Raw genomic sequence first — 22,239 nt, 5'->3', positions numbered from 1 at the left:
GTGACTTGAGCCAGGGATCTGATTTTCAAAAGCATAATTTGAAATCTCCACAGGAGGGAACTTCTAACTCTTTGTGACTCTGTGACCAGATTCACTTAAGAATTATTCAGCAGTCTAAATTAATAATTCAGTTAAGTGGGTAAATTCGGACTAATCATTTAATGATTCCAAACTCTCAATAAACAGTTTGTTTCTCACTTACCCACAACTTGCTAGGCAACTGAATGGAAAGCCAGCCTCTATTCCAGAAGTCAAATAAACACTCTAGTCAAGTTCTAGATCATAGGGCCTAGAATCCCAGGAATGGAAGGGCTATTCATTGATCCTGTTCTCAAGAAGAACACTATTAAACCCACGCCAGGGAAAATGTGAATCTATCCCAGATGATATCTCCATATTAGACAATTTTGGGAAACTGGATAATACGGGATCCATCACTAACCATTTTAATAGATATTAAAAAGAAAAGCCATGGACGCCTGGGTGGCTAAGTGGTTTAAAGCCTCTGCCTTCGGCTCAGGTCATGATCCCAGGGTCCTGGGATCGAGTCCCATATCAGGCTCTCTGCCCAACGGGGAGCCTGCTTCCTCCTTTCTCTATGCCTGCCTCTCTGCCTACTTGTGATCTCTGTCTGTCAAATAAATAAATAAAATCTTAAAAAAAAAAAAAGAAAAAAGAAAAAAGAAAGAAAAGAAAAGCCATGCCCCATGAAACATCTCACACATATTCTGAAGATGGAATTTTGAGCTGGAAAAAAACATGAATCTGACTCAGGCAGGTCACCTTTCACAGTAACAACAGCTAAATTGTACTGAGCCTTTACTAGGTAGCAGGCATTTACCTCATTTAATCAACAACCTGGACTAGTTCTATTACTATCACTCCATTTTCCAGCTGAGGAAACTGAGGCAGGAGAGTTCAATTAACTTAACCAAGAAGACACAGCTATTAAGTGGTAAAGTTGTGATCTGAAACCAGGTAGTCTCACCCCCACAACTGCTATGCCACCATGTCTCCTTAAGCCAACTTTCACACCTCTATTTCCAACCCTATCCACACCCCTCCTAGCCGTAAATACTAAGAGGGCAAAGTCTATATCAAATTGCTCACCATGGATACATGAACTTTCATGGCATAGAATTACTGCACAATAATTCTTTACTGAATTAATAGCTAATTTCCAAACTCTGTAAAGCACCCATGTCTACAACCTTGGTGTAAAATTTTGGGACCTTTGCTAAAGTCATTAAAGTCTATGGAGAGCGAAGCGCACATACACACTGTTATTTGCCCATTTTCATAGCCATTCCTTCAGCAACTGGGTAGGGCCCAACTCTCTGGCCTTCTTTTAAGACTAGTGGAGATCGGGTGGACATCTCTTCTCAACCCCTCTCTAAGGAAATTGAACAGCTCTGAGTCTTTCACATCTGCCCCTTAGATACAAGTTGGAAAGGTCGAAACAGGCAGCCGTTCACTGTGGTCAGCACCCTGACATCATCATACCTTCGATCAGAAAGTGTTGGCTTTTCTCCTCTGCCATCTTCTCCATAGGGAAGTTTCCCTGTGCCATATGAACTTGGACCAAATGGGAAAATGGGACCCCACTGAAGCTTAGGACAAGTGAAAGCTATGGAACACATCTGCATTAAAAAGCAAGCGAGCGAATCTCAAACAGCATCTGGAATCACAGCCCCTCATCCAAGTTTCTGCTCCCAATTTTTTTTTAAATTTTAATGAAATGAGTTTTGCCAAGTTCATAAACAGGCAAACACATTCTTTGGGAAGGGAAGTTTACATGTCAAGAGAAGACGCTTTTCCCCCAGGGCAATTCTTACTTGCCCTGGAAGGCCTGGGGAGCCTGGGAAGAAAGGTGCATGTCTTTGGTTCAGCTTCTTTTAGTTTCTCTTCTGTGTCTAGCGAGCGTGTTTTAAAACCGTCTCCTTTCGATGCCAAAGGCCATGTCATGCTGTATATAACTCACCGGGAAGAAGGGAAGTGTGTAAATAGCAAGGCATTAAGCAGCTCTAGGGACCTGAAGATAGGTAATACAGAACACTTAGGCAATGTGCTCTGAGAAGAGGCTGCCGGAGGGGAAGTGTAATACTTGTCTTCAAGTGTGTGAAGGATTATTATTGCTTCACTGATGCTGACTTCTCAGAGCCTTCCTTGCTCTACCATTTTCCTGGGCTACTGACGTACTCTTGCCAGAGGTTCAGCCCCACCAGCAATGCAATCAAGCTCACCTGTCCCTCTCACTACTCACACCCAACGCCGTCAGCCAGGCTGCACTCTGTCCCACACCTGACCTGGATACCCATCCGCCCTCAGCGACCCCGTCCCACGCTTCCTCCCCCCCAGGCCCTGCTGCTGACCCGCACAAAGGCTCTCCCCGGGCCAGGTGTGAAGCTCTCTCCTACCAACCCCTAGCAGTCCTCCCATTTTGAGAACCTCCTGTATGTCCGGCACTGTGCGGAATGTTCTGGTAAAGAGCACCAGCTTTGTTTTTCCAGATGAAGATACCGATAGCCAAGAAGAATAAAGTCATTTCCACAAGCTCATCCAGCTAGTAGGTGTGAAGTAGATCTGGATACAGGTCAAAATATAGAATCTGTGCACTAAATTCTCCCATTTACTATTGCTCTAAGACTCGGTTTCCTTATTCGTGAAGTGGGGCACGTGTTGCTTACTCGCCAGTGTGTTTTTTTTGTTTGTTTGTTTGAAGGCATTATATAAAATATAAAAGTGCCTGGTACATTCTACGACTCAATGAGTACTAAGTCCTTTTTCCTTCTGATTTTTGACATCAGTTTTGGTCCATTCCACCGACTTCGTTCTTGTACCGTTCCTTTACCAACATGGTCTTGATTTGCCCAGTGGACTGGTAAGCAAGCAGGGACTATGTCTTTACACATATTTCTCCCTATTCCCCCACAGAGCCTGATTAGAGTGTGAGGGGAAATTAGCATGAAAATGCAGAAGAAAGAATTTGGAATTGTTTGCATTAAACATGATCCAGCCTATGAACATATATAAGGGCCTGAATTAAAGAACAAGGAAGTAGCAGAATCCACTTGGGATAGCTTCGTTGCCATGCACGGCAGGACGGATGATTCTTTAAAATTTCCAGCCATGCTTTTTGAGACTAAATAGCAGCACTAAAAACAAACACACACAACAACAATTAAAAACAAGAACAGCTAATCATAGCCACTCTTTTAGTCATATTTAATTATTACGTCTTAGAACATCTGAAAACCCATGTTTGTCTCGGTAACTTACAAAAGGTTTACAGGCAGAGGGAAGCCACACAATATTAAACTAGAAGGTTTAGAACTCTAAAGTTTGAAAAACATCACCTAACAAGGACATTATTTCAAGGAACACACATGTCTTCTGTAAACAAACACTGACCCAAACAAGCAAGGCGTCTTGCTTGACATAATAGCCCTCGCTGTCAAAGCAAGCTTTCTGTCCATTTTTGATAAAGGATTGTACCAACTTCTCTCTCCACTTGAACTCTTTTGCCTTTGTGAGATCTTATAATTATATTTACTTGAAAGAAGTAGTAGGAAAATCCTGGAGAGATAAGAACTCTCCCTTTATTACTTTGTTCTGGAAAACAGAACAAAAATAGGTCAGTTCTTAAGGAAATGATGGCTGCATATATAAATAATGTAAACACTCCTATCACTGTCCTGGGGAGGATATTTATCATGGAGACAGCTGGAGACACCCAGATCTGGCCAATGAACTGTTTCTGTTCTCAAACCCCCCCACTTACACCTCTCAGACTGTGAACTGTCAATTGGAAACTTGATTATTATCAGTTAAAAATAACCAGGGAACTCTGGCAATGATTTAACTTGTCTGACTTTCTTAAGCTAACAATTAACATTTTAGACTATTGTTGACAAAATATTTAACTTTCCCATGCCATTTGTGCAAACGACTTTTCTAATATTCCTTAGACGCTCCGGTGGACACACCTTTCCCAAGCTGCTCTGGTCCCGGCAGGGCCCGTAAAAGACATGCGCGCAAGGACCCCAACCACTTTCACAACACAGCACGTTTTAACTAAGATTTCCTGGCACCTTCAGGAACACTTAAGCACACTGATAACTCAGTCTTATCTTGGCAGCGCTAAATTTGAAATACCAATCCCTCTATTTACAATAAAAGCTATTTCACCATTTAAAACAGACAACTGAAAGCTTAAGTATCCTTTTAATCCCTGGAAAAACCGGTATTATGATTCGTTGCTTAGTAGTTTATTATTAGCAATACTAGTAATAATGCCTTGCATTTCTATAGTGCTTTATTTTTTCCCAACGCCTGTTCAGAAACACACATTCATTTGCTTCTCTCAACACACTAGGACAGCAATATTGTTCTCTCTGTTTTACAGATGACTGCTAAGTAACTTGTCCTAGGTCACCCATCTGGTTAGTGATCAAGCAGAATCGGGGAGGCAGACTCCCTGTCTGATCTGCTTTCTTTCCTCCACACTACGTTAGAGAAAAGATAATCTCTAAAGCCAAAGATGACTTGGAACCACTTATCTATCCATCCTAGCAACACAATCTATGCAACGGAAAAAAAGAGCTTGTCTCAGGCAATAGGGAAAGATTAATAACGAACCGCAGAAGCTCTAAACCTTACTGTATTGGACCAGCAATTAATCAGTCTCACAGTTCATTCAAAGATTTAAACGTACTTCACCAGAAAATGATTCAGTGCCTAAAGCCTGCTCCAAGTGGTTAGAAATGCAGATCTGCTCAAAGCCCTATAATCCAGGCCCTCTGAAAGGCCCTGTTCCTGCAGTCTCTGTAGCAATGGGGCTTCCCCTGAACTTGCACTTGAGCTAAACGAAGAAATTGGCTGAGTAAGGGCTGTAGAATTAGGCTGTCAATGTGGAGAGCATTAGCATTGGCTTGGAGGTTATTGCATTGTTCGGGAAACTTGGGCTATTGAAAAAACTCAGACTTTATATATTTCTTGCAGCACAATAGCCCTCAAGTCGATGCAATCCCACAGACCAGAAGTTCCCCTGCCATCCACGTTCCAGTATTACTGACTCCATACTAGGCATTGTACTGGCAAATACGCAGCATACAGAGATTCCATCTGAGGATTCAGTGCATATTTGGTTTTAGATGACCAATATTTTCTCTCTCTCCCCACGAAAGGACCTTTATGGCCACTTATGGCATATGGATTAACTCTTCAATACACCCAGACAGAAGTAAATCTGGTCATGCACACAGAGGTAAAATTAAGAAAGAACTCTGCCACTCATTCCGCGCAAAATCTCCCTTCAAATTAATAGTGTCTCTGAAAATAAGAGGAGCCCATGTGAGGTGGGACCTGCCGATCTAATGTGCGGGGATGAATCAGTTCCCAGTGCCCAGGCCTCCCTTCAAACACAATGTTATCGGGTTCATACAGTACTTGCATCACCATCTCTGAGTACCATGCTGAGTAACAAAGCTCCAAATTTAGAAGCTAAAATGGAGAAGGGAATTTCCAATAACCAAAAAGGGGGTGGTGGATCAATCTTTGCAAAACCACACGTTTTCAATGAAAAGCAAGCATCAGAAAGAAACTGTTCTTTTTAGTCTTAACTCACAGGGCACCTCTCATCATCACCGAGCTCGGAGAGGGGCCTCCTCCAAGGCGATGTTTCAGGAGGTCACTGGTGGTTAGAAGGAAAGAATCAGATTCTCTCTCAGAACAGGAGTGGTACAACAGCCACCTCTGGCTTCTGCAGCAGTAAGCCTTCAGTCCGGAAAGGCAGGACCCCCTCCTCTCACTTCCTACCAGCATGGAGAGTGCTATCGTAAAGTTACAACAACCATTGAGGTTGGCTGGTTTCATTCTGCATCCCAAAGTCCGTCCCCCCCCCCCCCCGCCACAAAAGAGCCAGCCTCATTCTACTTCCACCGTGGAGAAAAGAAAAAAATCAAAAATGGCCATAAGCAGACATGCCACCTTCCTGGCCGAGATACGAGGGCCACCTCCAGTTTTGGCACCCCAGACAGATATCGTCTTCTCCACTGAAAAAGGCTGAGCGCCTCGTCCCCTGTGTCATCCCCAGAAACACTTACCAGGAGACTGCGAAGTGCACAAAGCAGTATTATTGGGAGACTTGCAGACAGATTATAAATTTACTAAGGACAATCAAGGCATTTAGATGCTTCTGGCTGCAGATGCCAGTGACACACACACATACATACAAACCTCATTCTTCTCTCCCTTTGAGTGATTTCCCCACCCCCCACCCCCTCTGCCATTCACCTCAGCAGCTCCCTTTCACAAAAAAAAAAAAAAAAAAACTCCCACTGCTCTCCTAGGGAATTCCAAGGAGTGGTGGGATGGAACAGGTGGTAGGGAAGGGAAACTAGTCCTTGAAGCTCTAATAGGACCCCACAGGTCAACTGCATTCAAGGATGAGACAGCAAACACTGGGTAGTTCAACTGTTACCAGTTATTTTTCCTCTGGAGCTCATGCCAGGAAGTTGCAGTTCTAGGCAACCCAAGCAAAATGTGTGTGTGGTGGGGCAGATGACCACTAACCTAGCTTTCCCAGAACTTCTAGAAACTTCACTACACGCCCTGGCTAGATAAAAGGGGGAGCCACAAAGAAGCATCCTATAGGCCTGGCTGGGGCGGGGAGAGGGGGTCCACTCTCCAGAGCTCCTTTTCAAGCTCCTTTGGAAAAGGAGTTGGACGCACTGTCCTCCTCTCCTTCGGGCTTTTGCAGTACTTTTAGTCTCACATGGCTATTTCCTGTTGCTGACTTTCATTAGGGCTGGCTTAGGCAAGCCGGAGCGGTGCTGCGAGCAGACAGAAGATCAAGGGCCCCACAGACCTCAGAAATGGAGGTGGCCTGCAGGGCTGTGGGGCAGGGGTTCCACCTTCTACCCAGAGGCCACTGGCCTGGCAAATCCAGGGGAAGCCGGTGCACGGCAGGCGGTCACCTGACCAGGACTGGCACCGAGAACCAATGATTCAAGGGATACTCCCTCTGGGATGGGGTGTGTCTGTGCCTCTGAGGAAGAACTGCCAGCCAGAAACTTCAGTCAGAACTTTCAGGTTTGATGTCCTGTCACCAGGAGTGGCTGAAGACAAGGTACTTCCTAGGATGATAGTGCGTAAACGGCCCCTTCCGTGCCTGCCCACTGTCCTGAACGCTGTCAGCTGGCATGACCTGCCTGTGGTGCCCGGGAAAAGAAGCTCAGTGGGAGGGGGCAGTGGGGGTATCCCTGGGAAATCAGGGAGTAAGCCTCTCAGAAACATTCCCTCACCCATCTTAGGGATGTTTCCCCCACATTTCTCTTTCGATTGAGGGGACACTCATGGAACTTCTCTGTTAGAGATCGCCACTTATGGTCTCTTAACCCAAGAAGGGGCCACTTCAAAGGGGAAATGGGAAATGCAGGAAAAGGCTTTGAGGAAGGTCAGCTGGACTGACAGAGGAACTCAGGCTGAAGCACGGCTTGTTGGGCCTAATCAGAGCTGGCTAGCCAGAAGAGAAGATCTGTGAGGACAGGGCCTTCCTCAGCGGTTCACTCAGATCTTGCAAGCCTGTAGCCACTCTTGACTCCAGGGGGCCTCTGGGAAGCTCGGGCTTTCTACTTCCTAAGAGACAGCCTACTAGTGTAGGAATAGCCATGAATGAGCACCAGAGAACTTGATGAGTAAGAGTGTAAAGCTGCACAGACTGCCTACCCGATGGCCTGGGAGGTAGCCAGGTAGCACCTTGGCCCTTTTCCTTGCTGTCCGCTCCCCCTCAGGCCAAGGCAAGCTCTACCCTCACAAAAGGCCAGCGGACCACAGCGAGAATCATGAGAAAACCAGGTGCCTTACCGCAATCAGGGCTGAGTTCCTCTGGTCCCCAGGGGTTGAAGCTTGTGACTGCTGCTCACCGTCGATCCCACCACCGCCACCATTATTGCTACTGTTGAGCAGGTGCTGCTGGTGGTGATGGTGATAGTCTGGTGGGGGCGGTGGGGCTGCTGTCGCCGCTGCTTGAGAGGCTGCAGGAGGGGCAGCAGGGGGCGGTGGAGGGGCTGCCGTGGTGGCCGCAGTGGCAGTGGCCTTGGCGTGCTTGCCAGCCTTCCTTGCCCCCTGGCCATGCTGTACCAGGCTCAGGAGCTGCAAGGTGCTCTCTCTTTCCCGGTCTGAGCTCTCAGCCCGACCACGCTCATAGCGTCCTTCACAGCTCAGGTGGTGCTGGCGGCAGACGGCGATCCGAGCCCGGAGGCGCTCCACGATAGCACTGTGCACTCTTGGGGTGACTGAGCCCCCTCCAAGGAGCCCCGCCCCAGGGGCCCCCCCTAGCCCTCCTGTGGGGGCCTGTGGGGGCGCTGTGTCCCCCATCTTACTGGACACAACGCTGCCTCTGGGATGGTGAGGTGGAAGGAGGCTACTGCTGGCTATTGCAGGCAAGTCTGTTTTTGACAATGTGAGCTCAGTGTTCAGGGCCACATGAATAGAGGTCTTCAGAGGTTGGGGGGAGCCGTGGAGAAGGTGTGGGGGAGGGGAGTTAGTAAAAAGAGGGTGAGGAGACAGAGCAGAACCAGTCGCAGAGGATTAGTTGGAAACAAACCCTTATCAACTTACTCTAATTGCATTTGACAGCTCTTGAGAACTTGGACAGAGTTGGTGGTTTTTTTTTTCCCCCCCACCAGGCTGACAAGAGCCCCTAGGTACTTTGTAAACACACGATCTGGGGGTTAGAGCAAGAATTCAGGGATTGTCAAGCCAGAGACAGAAACAGACAGCAAAGGGAATTGAGAGGAGTATTAATAGAGGTTGGACTCCCCCTCACCTAGTTGTTTCAGAAAAATTTTTTATGGGGATGTTTCTGCAGAGAAACACATCTCTACCACGTCTATGTAACCTGCAGCCTTTACTTTTCTTCGGGTTAGGAAAAAAAGTGCTGTTTCAGGAAATTTTCAAAGGCAATGTTCAGAATGTACAAAAAATCAAGAGAGGCTGTCTGTTGGCTTTTAATTTTTCCTCCCTTTCCCTTGGCTCCGGTGTTTTCTCCTCTTTGGGGTACTGTAGGATGTTGTCTTCTCCCAAAAGAGGGAGATAGCTTTTCAATTGTTAACAATGTCAGTAACTGGACTTTTGGACCATGCTCTTTTCTTCAGCTAATCCAATCACCGGTAAAAATCCTCATTCCCTCTAAGGTTTCCTAGCCTTAAATGAAAGCAGTCTGAAGTCGCTAGCCACTGAGAGAGATCCTTCAACACATTTTTTTTTTTCTTTCCCGCTTACGCTTCCTCACCCCCGGCGGCTCTATTCTAATACAGTATCAAGAGAGACAAACTCTTCCGAGAGTAATTTACAAACGATGGTCAAACTTACAAACTTCCAGCAAATTGCACCGAGTCATGTCCAGCCACTTTTCTGTCCACTTTTGTACATTCCATCCCCGGCCAGTGGATCTGAGGGTCTGGACTCGCAATAAGCAATGTGGTTCTATCTCCTGTATTGCTCCGCTTTATAGATGGAAAGAAAAAAAAAAAATAAGTAGCTTGTATTTTCCTTTCTCTTTCCCGTCTGTTGTTAGCCGCTTTGCTGACACTGGCTCCACTGCCCGGAGTCACGGCGATACACAGGCTTTCATTGTGCTCCGATAGGAGAGGGAGAGAAAGAGAGAGAGAGTGAGACAGAGAGGGAGAAAGAGAGAGCCAGCAAGCTGCAGATGGGGGCGGGGGGAGGGGGCGGGCGGGAGAGCCGAGCGGCGGCTCCCTGGTGGAAGGCTGGTGTCACTGCACGAGTGAGTAATTGCAGCCGGGCGCCCGAGAAAGGGGAACGCAGAGGGCCTCCCAGTGGCCGAAGGCGTAAATCCCACAGCCTGCGCGCGGCGCGTCTCGCCGGGGCTCCCGGAGCCTGACTTGGCCGAGTGGGGAAGGCTGGGGAAATTCCCCAACCCCTACCCATGTACTTCACCAGCTCTAAATGTTGAAGAAATTCCCGGCCAGGGAATGTATTTTCCCTTTCAGACCTACCTGACGCCCCCCCTGAGGGTATCATTTTCATTTTTCAATAGGTTGTAAAGGACACCACTGAGCACCCCAGCGAGAGCTGGGTGAGCACGGAGGAAATGCTCATTAGTATAATAAGGAAGGCGGGCGAGGATGTGCGTGTTGGGGGCCGGGGGGCGGCGGGGTGCAGTGGAAATCACATCGCTAGCCCACCCGGAAAGGGGAGGCCAGTGTCTTGTCTACCTGCCTGCCTGTTCTGTGCGTCTTTGGGTAAGTCAGCTTCGGTGATTACAAGCAATTCAGCAGGGGTAAATAAGAGATTTTATGACGATGAAATCACCGGTCCCAGTTCTAGAAAAGAAAATGAAGGTTTTTCTTTGAAAATACGAGATGACTTATGACAAGTCACTGCAAGATCCACGGCTATCTGGTTTATATATGCATGGAGAAAACTCAGTATGTAGCCGTGGAGTTTCAAGAAGTTTAGGTGAGCACAAAATTGGGATCGTCAGGACCATAACCATGCAGTGTGTCCTAACTCCGAAGTCACTTGGATTTGAGGTCTCGAGCAATGGGACTTCATTAATTTAAACGAATACTCCCACCTCAGTGACACGGCCCTTCTCCAAATTGACCTATGGAAAGAAATGAATGGGTAAAGTCAATGGAAACATGGTTAAGACTGGATTTATTTACAATTTAGTTCCCAATAGGCTGGTCTCCTTTAGTCCATTTTATTTTCACAAGTTCTGGAATATTTGTTTGGAGTTGGGGACAAGTATACTCTGATGGAATGTAACTTATTCTTTTTTTTTTTTTTTTTTACTTTTCATTGGAACTTCTGTCCTTTCCAAGGCTAAGTTCCTCACTAGTTACGTGGGGAAAGGCAGGAATTTGTTTTTGTTAGGTATGCAGATTTCATGGGGAAGTCTCTCATGAGGTGTCATTAAAAATTGAAGGAGTTTTGATCATTTTACATTTGATTTTTTTTAAAAAGTTGTACTCATTAGACATTATCTTCCATTATATGGGTACTTTATATTCAGCAATCATACTTGATAAAAGAGAAAATGCAACATTTAAATTTAAAACACTGTTTACTGGACAGTGATGCCATAGCATTGATTTTCATTAGTAACTCAGAATCCTTAGTCAAAACCGTTGTTCCTTTCTGATACAAATTTTGATTTCCATGCTAGACAGGGACATACCTTAAAAACATGTCAAGCAGTTTAATAGATTTTTATACTATATTCAGCGGTGTGTGTCACTTTTTTTTAGAGTGTCTTTTATATACATTTTTCCTTTACAGCCCATTAAATTCAAGCTGAAATCATTATGCACATCCTCATTTCCATTCACATCAGCTACTGTTTATTTAATCACTGTTTCAGGCACAGCACTTCACATAGATCTCCCTTAATCCACCGTCTTGAAAGATAAGTATTATTAACCTCACTTAGAAGTGAGGAAACTGAGGCTCCCAGAAATTAAACTCCTCGTTCCAGTTCATGTGACTAGGAAATAACAGCTCAGGGCTCTACCTCAACACCGATGGCAAGCCTGTGCTCTCTTAACCACTGGGCTTGCTACCTCAATATTGCAAAGCTGCAATTACACTCTAATCAGCTTGCTAGAGTCTAAGCCTCCAAGAAATGAGTAGTGAATAGAACCACCCATCTGAAGGTGAGAGCAGACAAGTGAGAAAGCATGGTCAATTACATCCAACTGCCAATAAAATAAACATTTATTTTGTTCCTCATTTCCCTCCCCTCCTTTTAATGGTATTGTTCTCTAAGCCTTGTTTCTGTGTAGCCATATGAATTCTTTCAAGGATTGCTTTCCTTTTACTTGTCCATTTTTGACTCATCATCTCTCCTAACATGGCTACTTAACACTAAAGCACCTAACACCACAGTAATAAATGCCAAGATCTAAACACTTCACAGACATGTAGGATTTTAAATTTACAAAGTATTTTTTGGTGTTAAAGCAAATCAATGATGTTGATAAAATCATACAGCATGTCATAATACCTGTTTGAGGTTAATTCAGTTTTTTCAACATTTCAATTTTCTTATGGACTCCTTGCTTTTGGCCTCCCAGTCCAGGCTCATTTCCGTTTCCTAACAGCTTGTCTCTCTGCCATTCTTTTGGTGTTACCGTATACCTAAAAAGCCTCTTGTAGTTTTCAAACACCCACTTATGAAGTTTGCTTGGTTGCAGTAACTGCAGACATCAGCAAAACTACTTTTACATTTCCTTGATCAACAGTCAGAATGCTGTTCCAGTGGGAAAAATGTTTCATGCCAGCAAGATGCCTGACCTAGGAACTGGGTCAGCTGCCATCATTAAGTCCCTCTAATCATTAGTGCCTTAATTTTTACAAAGTAAATGCATGATATTTAAAACAATACATAAGTTAATTTAAAAAACTCTCCAGGTGGAAGGCAATCTCACTCTTCAGCATTCTCGGGCTTGTCTGCAGTGTCGCGAGCATATGAGAAGTGATGCTCCTGGGGACATTAGAGATACTTTACAGATCATTCACTTTCGTTTTCCGTGGCCTTCCTTTCTACAAGTCATTCATGATCCTTCACCCTTCCAACGTGACTATTACTTTTCCTCCAGTTCTGCCTTGCTTCTTTTTGGGCACTGTCACTTCATCTTCAGCTCTCAACTATGGCTTCATTTTAGTTAAGGATTATTTCCATATGCCAGAGAAATAAGAATAGAGATATGTGACTGAAATTTCTATTTTACACTTTTCAAAAAGGTATATACTCCTCATGTGAAACATCAGCATCAGTATTCTCAGCACTTTGTGAACTTTTTCCACATGTTTTGCTTACAGTAGGAATAGGGATAATTTCAGAAAATTGAAGCAAATACTAAGTAATCTCTATGTAAGGACTTAATGAAGTGTAGCTTTTTATGTATGCACATAGACTGAACTCCATGCATGAACCACATAACAACTAAAGCCAGGTTCAGTCAACACTTGGGGTCAGAAACAAGTATCTAAAATTGCACCGAAAAGTAGATCCTACTATGATATTACCTTTAAGAATTAAAGATACAGAATAGACAGGGTCCATTTGGTCACCAGAAACCATTTCACTTTATTATATTATGAGAAAATGTAGATGTGCAAAGCAATGCAAATGCCAAAGTATGCTTTTAAACTATTTTTGGCTGAATTTGTCTGAGGTCTTCATATCCTAACATAAATACATATATGGGAAGGGTTAAGGATAAAAATAAATAAAATACATCTTAATCATTAACATGTAGACAAATTGAATAAAAAATAGAAAGAACATTATGAAGCATGAAAATACGTATCATGAAATTATTCCTGAATATGAGGGTTGAAAGACTCCTTAGAAAAGGAGAAAAGTACTCCTCTTTTGAGTGGGTAAACTACAGTCTTGATTCTGACATGAGGGGATTGTACTGAATGAAACATTACGTTTCTTCCATGGCCCACTGATTTAGATAATGACAGCAGTAAAGAATATATCAGTGCAGATCATTTAATACTGTGAAAGGATAATAAAAACATCTGGGTAGGGATTCAATAATAAATACACATAGATGTTAGTCTGAATTCATTTTTAAAATACAATATTTGTCTACTAAGACAGGACATGAACAGCTCATTTGCTTGATAATCATCTGTTATAAAGGCATTGTTTTATAACTTTAAAATACTCTTAAAAATTATTAGGCTAATGTTTTTATGTACAGCAGATAAAACTTTTATTTGACTGTAGAGTGCCATTTCATGGAAATTAAGATGAATATATGTTTTAAACAAGATATTTGCCATGAAAATACACACAAAATATACAAATATGTCACATGATACAGAGAAACAAGACCCATGATCTTCACATTTACAGGAATTTATAAAATCTTCTCTGAAGGAAATGTGTTACAATTCAGTCAAACTTCTCATCTTGAAAGTAATCCGCCCAATTTAGATATTCTTGAAGTTGACCATATTTCTGTGTATATAATAAAAAAGCTAGTTATTTTACTCAAAGCAAAGAAAATAAGGTAGGCCTTTTCAATCTATAGACACAAACAGGAATACGTTCACTTCTCATTTCAGGATAATCATGAACAAAAAATCTTATTAACAGGAACACAATTTCAAATAAGAATTTCTAACTCATAAAGTATTGGAAAGAAATAAAGCTGAACATTATTATTAATCTCATAATATTTTTATAAAATATAATTTTTTAATTACCATATTTATAGAAGTATAACAACTTCAATAACTTATTCAACAAAAATTTGTTGAACATATAACATATATTGAATACTTTCTGATGACTGTCTAGATACCAAAAAAATTTCTTTCCCTGTCCCTAAGGAGGCCAGAGTTCAGTGGTAATACACCAGTAACAAGTGCCTTAAAGAACTATATAGACACTGTATGGGGGTTCAGAAGAATAGCCATGGTTAGTTGAGGTGGTCAGGAAAAAGTAGCACTTAAACTGTTGGAGAAAGGATTTGGTTGGCAAAGATCTGGTGGGAGAAGGGCAACAGTCCATACCACAGTAAAGAAGCAAGAAAGTATGGGGTTTGACTATAATTTGAGGGGTTTTGGGGGGAATGGAGAGAGATGAGACTGAACCAAAGAGGTTGTAGTCACAGAATAAAAAGTATGAAATGCTAGGTGAAGGAGTTTAGCAATAATGTGACAGGCAATGTGAAACTGCTAAAGTGTTAAGGCAGAGATTGACATAATCTGGGGTGTATTTTAAGAAAAATGGTAAAACATCATTCTAGAATAGTTTGTCATTTAGTTATGAATCTATTGTAATAAGTTAGGTAATGAGATTCCAAATTCAAGTGACAACCACTGAAGATGAAGAGTCAAGACCAGGGTAGGAGAAGGTAAGAGAAGAGTCAGGATGATTTGGAAATTCCACAGATGATTTGGAAAGTTCAAACTGCTGACTTCAGTTGAGGAGATTAACTGACCTAATGGTTTCTCTACTTGTGAACTCTGGTTCTATTCCCAGTGAAAAAGAGAGATCCTGATGACCCTAACTTTTGTGGTAATAGGATCCTATGGAAAAGTATAGGAGGAGTGTGCTTTCCTTCTAGGCAGGGCCATGAAATTTTTTTCTCCTCGAAGATCTCTGATGGGATCACCTTCTCTGGAAAGAATGAAGAAAAGAACGGGAGGGGAAATAACCCTTGGATTACTTAGGGATTCTTTTGACGAAGAACTTGGGTTCTACTAGTTAGAAGTAAAGAACTCTAGAATTAGAAACCTAGACCTTAAAAGTTTGACTTTTTTTTTTCTAAAGATTTTATTTATTTATTTGACAGAGATCACAAGCAGGCAGAGAGGCAGGCAGAGAGAGAGGAGGAAGCAGGCCCCCCGCTGAGCAGAGAGCCCGATGCGATGCGGGGCTCGATCCCAGGACTCTGAGATCATGACCTGAGCTGAAGGCAGCGGCTTAACCCACTGAGCCACCCAGGGGCCCCAAAAGTTTGACTTTTTTTATGCTTTCTTTTTTATCTTATTAAATTTTTTCTGGAAAATTATAATCTATCCCAGCTATACTAAGAAAAGGAAGGAAACCTCTCCTCGCTTTTATTACTAATAACAGTTAACATTAACTGATCACTTATTAATCACTAGGTCCAGTATTAAATGCTTAAAATGTGTTGATCACTTAATTTTCCAACCAAAACTCTATTACTGTTTTAATTCCATTTTGCTGAAGAGAAAACTTAGAGAAATAAAGTAACTTGCCTCCAAATTCTACTCCTAGAAAATATTTAAATCCATGCTTTTAACCATTATAGTATGCTATTTCTGAGATTTAAAGGGGGATGAGGTGGGGTCAGCTTTAGTAAGAAAAAAGTAAGCCCTTCAAAGGAAAAGTGAAACTCAGAAGGCAGTCCGTATTTCCTGGTCATTCTTTCCACCTAAAGATTCTGGTTCCATCATTCTTTTTTACTGAAAATCTGGAGAGTTTCGATCTTATTTGTTAACCCCTTCGAATTCCAGGTCGGACCTACTGATTAAAACAGTTGGAACTGTGGAAATGAGTGTGAGAAAAGAGGTCAGAACGTAAAAGAAGGAGTTTGGGGTCTTCTGTTCAGAAACAGCAGTTAGACATGAAGAAAGGAATGGGTTTGTCAAGGCAGACTGAGAAGGAAACCTTGAGTGACAATGTACCTTTAAGCAGTGGCCCTCAATCTTCAATTTGTTTAAGAATCACCTAATTTGTTAAATATTGGGTGTTTAACCCAAGGATTCTCATTCAATAGGACTGCCATGAGGCTAGGAACTACACAATTTCCACAAACTTCTAGGTGATTCTGACATAGGTAGTTAAAGCCACAATTTGAGAAACATCAGTTTAAGAAGCAAAAGAAAAAGAAAAGGAAAGAAGTTTTAAAGGGGGAAAGAAGAAGAGCCTGCATGAGGAGTTTCAGGAAGGGATGGGATATCAAATCATTATTTAAAATTCTTTCTTATGTAACAATCTTTATGTAATACATTTAAAATTTACATATAATTGTAAAACTGAGACTTGATACTTTTATTGACCTACTTTTTCCACTTCCTGATGTTCACGTATTCACCACCCCGTCCCAATAACCCTATCTTCAACTTTTCTGGAAATCCCATCATCACATTCACTTTCCTCTTAATAAGAACACCTGTTAGAATTTTGTCAGTGGCATATGATAGCATGTTCTTCCAGTCTAATTTAGAATGAGACAATTATTTTTATTACATTTATTATAGGTTTTGGTTTTATTTTAATTTTCTTATCACTTTTTCCTTTCTTACACTCAAGTAGCTCCTACCCTTTAACATCATCCTAAGTTAAAAACAGATCATCCTAGCTCAACTGTTAGGAGAAGGAACAGAAAGAATGAAGTCAGTCCAGTTGGCAGGTCTTTGGGAAGAAATGCTGAGATATCCTGAGACAATGGAAGAGAAACACTTGGAGGAGGAGGAGCAGGTAAGGAAAAAAGCAAGGTGGATAAAACAAACTAGGAGGAAAGCCAGGACCAGATAGTTTGTATGAGATAAAAGAATAGGTTGTTTAGAGGGATCTGGAAGGAAGGAAGGAAGAGGAAAAAGGGCCACAGATGAGGCCCCTGGAGCAGCACTGAGCCCTGGCATTCAGAAGGGTTAGGGTAGCTATGACCATGAGCCTGCAGCCAAAGAAGAAGGTGTGTGTCACAAGCACATACAATGGTGTCACACAAGGACACTGAGGGGCAGGCAGAGTGATGCTACGAAATGTCAGAGCACTTGATAAATTCTGAATTTTAATCACAGCACAGAAAGCTGCATATGGGTTTACAGTGGCTCTAAACTTTAGTCTCTAGGACATCTTTTGGGAAAATCCATAGACAAGTATTTTTAAAGCAGGAAGGATCCCAAAAAGAAAATGAAGCTCTTTGGTATTACATGTGGGAAAAAATGTGCACATTGTCCTAAACATGCATGAACTTGAAATAACTGCCCAATACTGTGTGTTGTTCTTGAAGTTTAATAGAACACTTGACTTTTTTCCTCCTAAGAATATTTTTTTTTTATTCCAGGTTCCTTCTGTTAGAAACCCTGTTACTCGTTCTCTAAAATACATGATCTAGTAGTGTTTTTAGTTTTTCTCTGCAAGAAGTTTAATGGTCTTCTTAATATATACTATTATTACATAATATGTACAGTATGTGCATAGTGATTTTTCTATACCTGGTACACAATTCTTTAAAAAATGGTGTCCCAGTAGGACAACCCAGTAGGTTGTCCAACTCCACTAGAGGGTTGGCAACCCTTAAATGCACCAATAAAAGCAGTTAAGAATTTCACACCATCATGGAAAATGAAGATGGGACTTACTGGATAAGTAATGGTACGCCCCTAAAGTAAATAGAAAAGCACAGAGGAGGACAGGGAGGAAAGCACTGGGAGAGAAGTCGAAGCAAAGTAAAAGATAAAAAGCTGAGGAGAGTAAAATGAGAGAAAGACTACAGAAAGGTCCAGATTGGGTGGGGGAGATGCAGAGAGATCACCAGGTGGGATTTGTGGCAGGAGGATAATTGTCAGAGGGAAACCAGTTCTGATGTCACTGTCCAGACTGGGAGACCTCTGCGGAACATGACATGTCCTGACAAGTTCCTGTTGTTTGTTCTCTTTTTCTTTCCCTTTGCTTATAAGTTTATTCACTAAGCTTTCTTCTTTTTTATCTTCCTCTTTTACAAATTCCCTATGATAAAAATAACCCAGGCAACAGATCTTAAGTCAGTCTTTTTTTTTTTTTTAAGATTAAATATACTGTTGATCTGAGTTGCCTGCAAATCTACTATATGTTTTCTCTCATACATTCACATAACTAGACTTGTTTTAGAAGATTGCAATCATATTAGCATTCTTTCCAAGTACCATAAGCAATTCTAAAAGCTCTGTGAGCAGACCAGAGCTTATAAGCTGCCAGCAGATCTTCGGGAATCCAGTGCACTCTTCAAAACCCCCACTTTATCACTGATATCAAATTTAGTGATCAACAGGATTTGGGGGAATCAAAATCAGTGCCGTGGCCTGAAACCTCTGCATTCCCCTTGATCTTCAGTTACAGTGCTCACTGCTCAGCCCATGTCCTCAAGAAGAGGATGTGGGTGGTATTAGAACTGGCAGCCGAGATCCTTTCCTCAGATTGGCACCAGGTGCTTCTTCACTCTCAGGTCACAAGAACTGTTCTAAAGAATAGGAAGCAGACAAGCAGAGGTGAGTCCTACACTTCGTCAAATAAGGGGACTAAATATATATGTAAGGAATACCATTTATATAAAAGTGAAAGGACAGAGTGGCATTATTGCTGATTTCAATTTTATCTGATGAGCTGAAGGAATGCTTAGAACATCAGGGTACCTGTTCAGGGTTGGACAATGATAAGCATGAAAGGAATGGGTGGAAGAAGAGAAAATACAAAGACGGGGGTGGGGGCGGAAGGAGAGATTCTCTTCTGAAATTTAATGTCTTCTAGTCATTTGTATCCTTTCGCTGATCATAATTAGGCTCCAGAATCTATGAATGAGGTGATTCTTTTATATTCACCTTACCTCCTTAATCCAGCCACTATCCTTTGACTGACTGAAAATTCTTTCCACTGTTTCTTTAACCTGCTCATCTTCAACTTCTTCTGTCTTTGCAATGGAGCAACATTCCTGGTACAGCTTGAACTTAAAATGTTTCAGTTTATGATAAATTCTGGTACGCTCAGCACAAATTCTGCCAACAGTAAACACCTAAATCAAAGAATAAACATTATTATCTGACAAATGAAGTAAAAAATATAGTACTGATTATACAGCCTTTGTTTTATATTAGCAAAATCTAATAATGCATTATTAATTTTTAAAATGTTTATACAATAGTTCTTTTACCTTCTCTCATTATATAACTTAGATTAAAAAAAAAAAAACCTGAGCATCTGTTATGTTTCAAGTATTGGGCTAAGCACTGGAAAGATGTACTACGTGTATTTGGGGAGCTTACAGTGTTGGGAGAAAAATTATTACAGAACAATGTGTCAAATGCTGGGCAAGAGATGCTATCAAGGTAGAGAGGAAGGACAATTAACCCAATTCAGAGATGAGAAGAGTCGTTGAGTAGGTGATGCTTGAACTGAGTCTTCAGAAGACAGCTACCCAAGTTTGAGAAGGAGAAGAAAAATGGCTTTTAACACAGAAGGATGGGGATACCTGAAAGCAAGAAAAGCATTCAAGCAATTTTATGTACATAGTTACTGAGTTAAAAATGCCTGGATTATGATATTTTTCTAGTTTAGAAGTAACATATAAAATGGAAATAAACTCTTATGGTTATAAGAGTCATAAGTATATGGTTATACTCAATATTGGCAGTTTTTCACTAAATAATTTTTTCCAAAAAATTCTGTCAATGCAGCCATGACAGAACTGCATTTTATCATTTGATTTAAAATACTTTACTACTTTGAGAGCTATCAGCTGGCATTTTAATGTAGGTTTTAATTCTATACCTTTAGGTGGAGAATAATCATTTTTCTAATATACTTGTTAACTTTGATGTTTTTCCATTGTGTGACTAGTATATTAATGTTCTTTGCTTTTATTTTTTAGATATTTGAATAACTATTTTATACAGAATCTTTACCCTTTCACAAGAATATCAAAACTCCAGAAATGGTTTTCTAACTTACTTCCCTTTCCAGGATTAGCTGTAGACATCAAAGACAGTGAATGTACAGCACTATTTTTGGCTTATACAATAGAACATGATCCTTAAAGTACTAAATCACTTTTATTAGGGGTCTATGTGTCTTACCTCATAAAAAATCATAGATCAGTTTTTAAACACAATATTTTTAAACATATTAACTATAATGTATTTTTATAGTAACTTGCCAAATGATGTATTAAAAACTAATTTTGAATTTATTATCCCCATGTTGATTCTTGGTGATTTTCTAAGTGATTCTTGTGATTCTTGCAGATTGTTTAGAGGGATCTGGTCAATTATTATATCAATTATTGCCACTAGTACTAAGGAATCATACTACTCAATGTAGTAGAAGGATTTAGATTAATAATCTATTTCTAGCTTAATAACTAACTGGCAGTATTTAGAGGCAACTCTAAGAGCCACTCCCCCCCACCCCGCCAAACACACATACCCTTCATGGATATACACATTCACCAGAGGAAGTGCTCAATATTAATATTTTTGCATTTATAAATGCAATACATTTATAAAGATTAAAAAATAAATAGAAGTAGAATACACCTGCACTTCTCTCTTCATACTGTACTCCTTTATCAAATACTTTTCTTCAAATTTTCCAATATTTTCATCAGTTTTGTCTTTTCATTCAAAATTAATAGCACCTTAAGTATTTGTCAATTATCTAGATTTGACACACTTCTGATATATTCTAGGCTAAAACATGGTTTTCTTTCTATTCTCATATTAAGATGACAGGCATCTTCAAGAATTTACCTGGGGACTGTCAATTTGGTAGATTATCTGTCATAAAATTTTCCACTTGGGTTAAATTCTCCTTTGGACACAAAGGGGACTTTTGTTTCCCTTGCCCCAGTTATATTTCTTTTCATTCTCACCCTGTACCCTTTCCCCCTCCCCGCAGGTTGGGTGATGTGTTCTTACACAAAGTTTAGGATCTGAATTAGGAATGCATTTGCCAGACATATGCTAGACATGTTTTTCTCATTCAAAAAGTATACCTTCCCTGTACTCTTTTCACTTCTCTTAGTGCTTTCTCCATTTCTAAAAATAACAGGGTTATTTGTGCAAGCTAGGTATTGAAAATTTCTAAACACTGAAAACAAAAATGAGAGGGAAAAATACCTGTTTATCATGTGACATGAAGTCATCTGTTTCCATAGTCCTGGTGTTGTACAACTTTCCTGATAAATGCACCGAGTATTTGCAGTGGCGATGCAATCCACAGGCCTGGCAGGAACAGTTTTCAGGATTCTTCAAATGGATACTTACATTAGAATAATTTTCCACCCGCTCCTGGAAAAAATTGAAAAACATAATGAAGCTTTCCAAGACTGGAAAAGACCACAACAAAGTAAAACATAAAAAGAACCTAGCCAAATTAAAACCCATATTTGGAATCACAATAATGGGGTAAGACATAAGAGCAAAACACACCGTTATGTGTTACTTTAACACAGAGCACACAGTAGATATTTGACAAGATATCTTTAAATAAAAAGATAATTTAGGTTGCTCAATGACAAGAAACCAGACTAGAAAAAAAATTAGTTTCTTACTTTTGAGTTACTATTAAGTAGTGTTCTTCACAGATTTTATTTCTCTTCCCTCTCTCTAATTAGCATAAATGGGATATTATAATTAAAAACAGAAAAAAAGAGCAGCAAAAATTCAGGATACTGTAATGAAAAGATGGAATTCATTTAGCTTAGTCAAAAACTGAGAAAAACCAGATCACATTCAGTCTCTATGGTGTAAATTATATCCTATTTCCCACAAAATATTTCAGAAATAATTTGATCATCTTATGGCTACTTACTAAAAGGCCTATGAAAATCAGCAAGTTGGAATTAGGACTGCTAGGTGGCCAGCACTGATATGGACAGTCTAATTGCTGAATTAGCTATGAGTAAGCAAACTGAGAAAATATTTGGCATTCATAAATAAGCTTTATCAAGCTGTGCA

General features: G+C 41.0%; 2 protein-coding genes across 2 annotated transcripts in view; both read right to left on the bottom strand.

Moving 5' to 3' along the window:
* Positions 1 to 9,719, bottom strand: part of MAML2 (mastermind like transcriptional coactivator 2) — a 344,972-nt gene extending 335,253 nt beyond the window's left edge. Inside the window, exon 1 of the mRNA XM_004754548.3 lies at positions 7,867 to 9,719. Within this exon, the coding sequence (XP_004754605.1) occupies positions 7,867 to 8,379 (513 nt within the window). The 5' untranslated portion in view covers positions 8,380 to 9,719. The remainder of the gene's footprint in view (positions 1 to 7,866) is intronic.
* A 5,784-nt stretch (positions 9,720 to 15,503) lies between these two features.
* Positions 15,504 to 21,608, bottom strand: CCDC82 (coiled-coil domain containing 82; the record flags this gene model as incomplete). The annotated part of the gene is made up of 3 exons (XM_045087159.1): positions 15,504 to 18,749; positions 19,113 to 19,298; positions 21,400 to 21,608. Coding segments are annotated over 3 exons (443 nt in total), but the record flags the coding sequence as incomplete, so codon positions are not given.
* Between the last annotated feature and the right edge of the window lie 631 nt (positions 21,609 to 22,239).

The sequence above is a fragment of the Mustela putorius genome, unplaced genomic scaffold (assembly GCF_011764305.1).
Source record: "Mustela putorius furo isolate JIRA1106 unplaced genomic scaffold, ASM1176430v1.1 tig00001069_pilon_pilon_pilon, whole genome shotgun sequence".
Taxonomy (NCBI): Eukaryota; Metazoa; Chordata; class Mammalia; order Carnivora; family Mustelidae; genus Mustela; species Mustela putorius.
The sequence above is the reverse complement of the archived record's forward strand: the minus strand, read 5'-3'. Positions and strand labels throughout refer to the sequence as shown.